Here is a 473-nt window from a genome sequence, read left to right on the forward strand (position 1 = left end):
CATCTGACTACTGGCTTTTCCCCTGTTGGAAGGGCTCTTCTGCAACCGGACTTTCGACATGTACGCGTGCTGGCCTGACGGGAGCCCTGGCACCGCTGTCAATGTCTCCTGCCCTTTCTACCTGCCCTGGTTTGAGAAAGGTGATGGTTACCCTCTGCCAGCCCAGGGCTGGAAGCCAGGACTGAGCCATGGTGGGGGGTGAAGGGTTCTCAGGAGTTCCTCTCCCACCCACTGCCAGGGGGAAAGGGACCCTGGGGGCAAGGGGACACATGGGGCACAGAGCTCACACCTGCCCTGGAAGAGGGACTTTAGGGCTGAGCAGAATCCAAGCTATCACCCCCAGAGAGGGGTTTGGGGGAGCTCAAGGGAAAGATGCCAGTGCTTCGTGTCTGCAGTGAAGGACGGGCTGGTGAGCCGCCGGTGCGGTGCTGACGGGCAGTGGGTGACAGAGAACGGCAGCCAGCCTTGGCGGG

The 473-nt window shown here is 61.7% G+C and overlaps 1 protein-coding gene across 1 annotated transcript in view; it reads left to right on the top strand.

Moving 5' to 3' along the window:
- Positions 1-25: 25 nt before the first annotated feature.
- LOC104272317 (glucagon receptor-like) overlaps positions 26-473 on the top strand; it is a gene marked incomplete at its 5' end in the record, with an annotated part of 4387 nt that continues 3939 nt past the window's right edge. The window contains 2 exon segments of the mRNA XM_009867282.1: positions 26-140; positions 396-466. Of these exon segments, the coding sequence (XP_009865584.1) occupies positions 26-140; positions 396-466 (186 nt within the window).

The sequence above is a fragment of the Apaloderma vittatum genome, unplaced genomic scaffold (genome assembly GCF_000703405.1).
Source record: "Apaloderma vittatum isolate BGI_N311 unplaced genomic scaffold, ASM70340v1 scaffold30083, whole genome shotgun sequence".
Classification (NCBI taxonomy): domain Eukaryota; kingdom Metazoa; phylum Chordata; class Aves; order Trogoniformes; family Trogonidae; genus Apaloderma; species Apaloderma vittatum.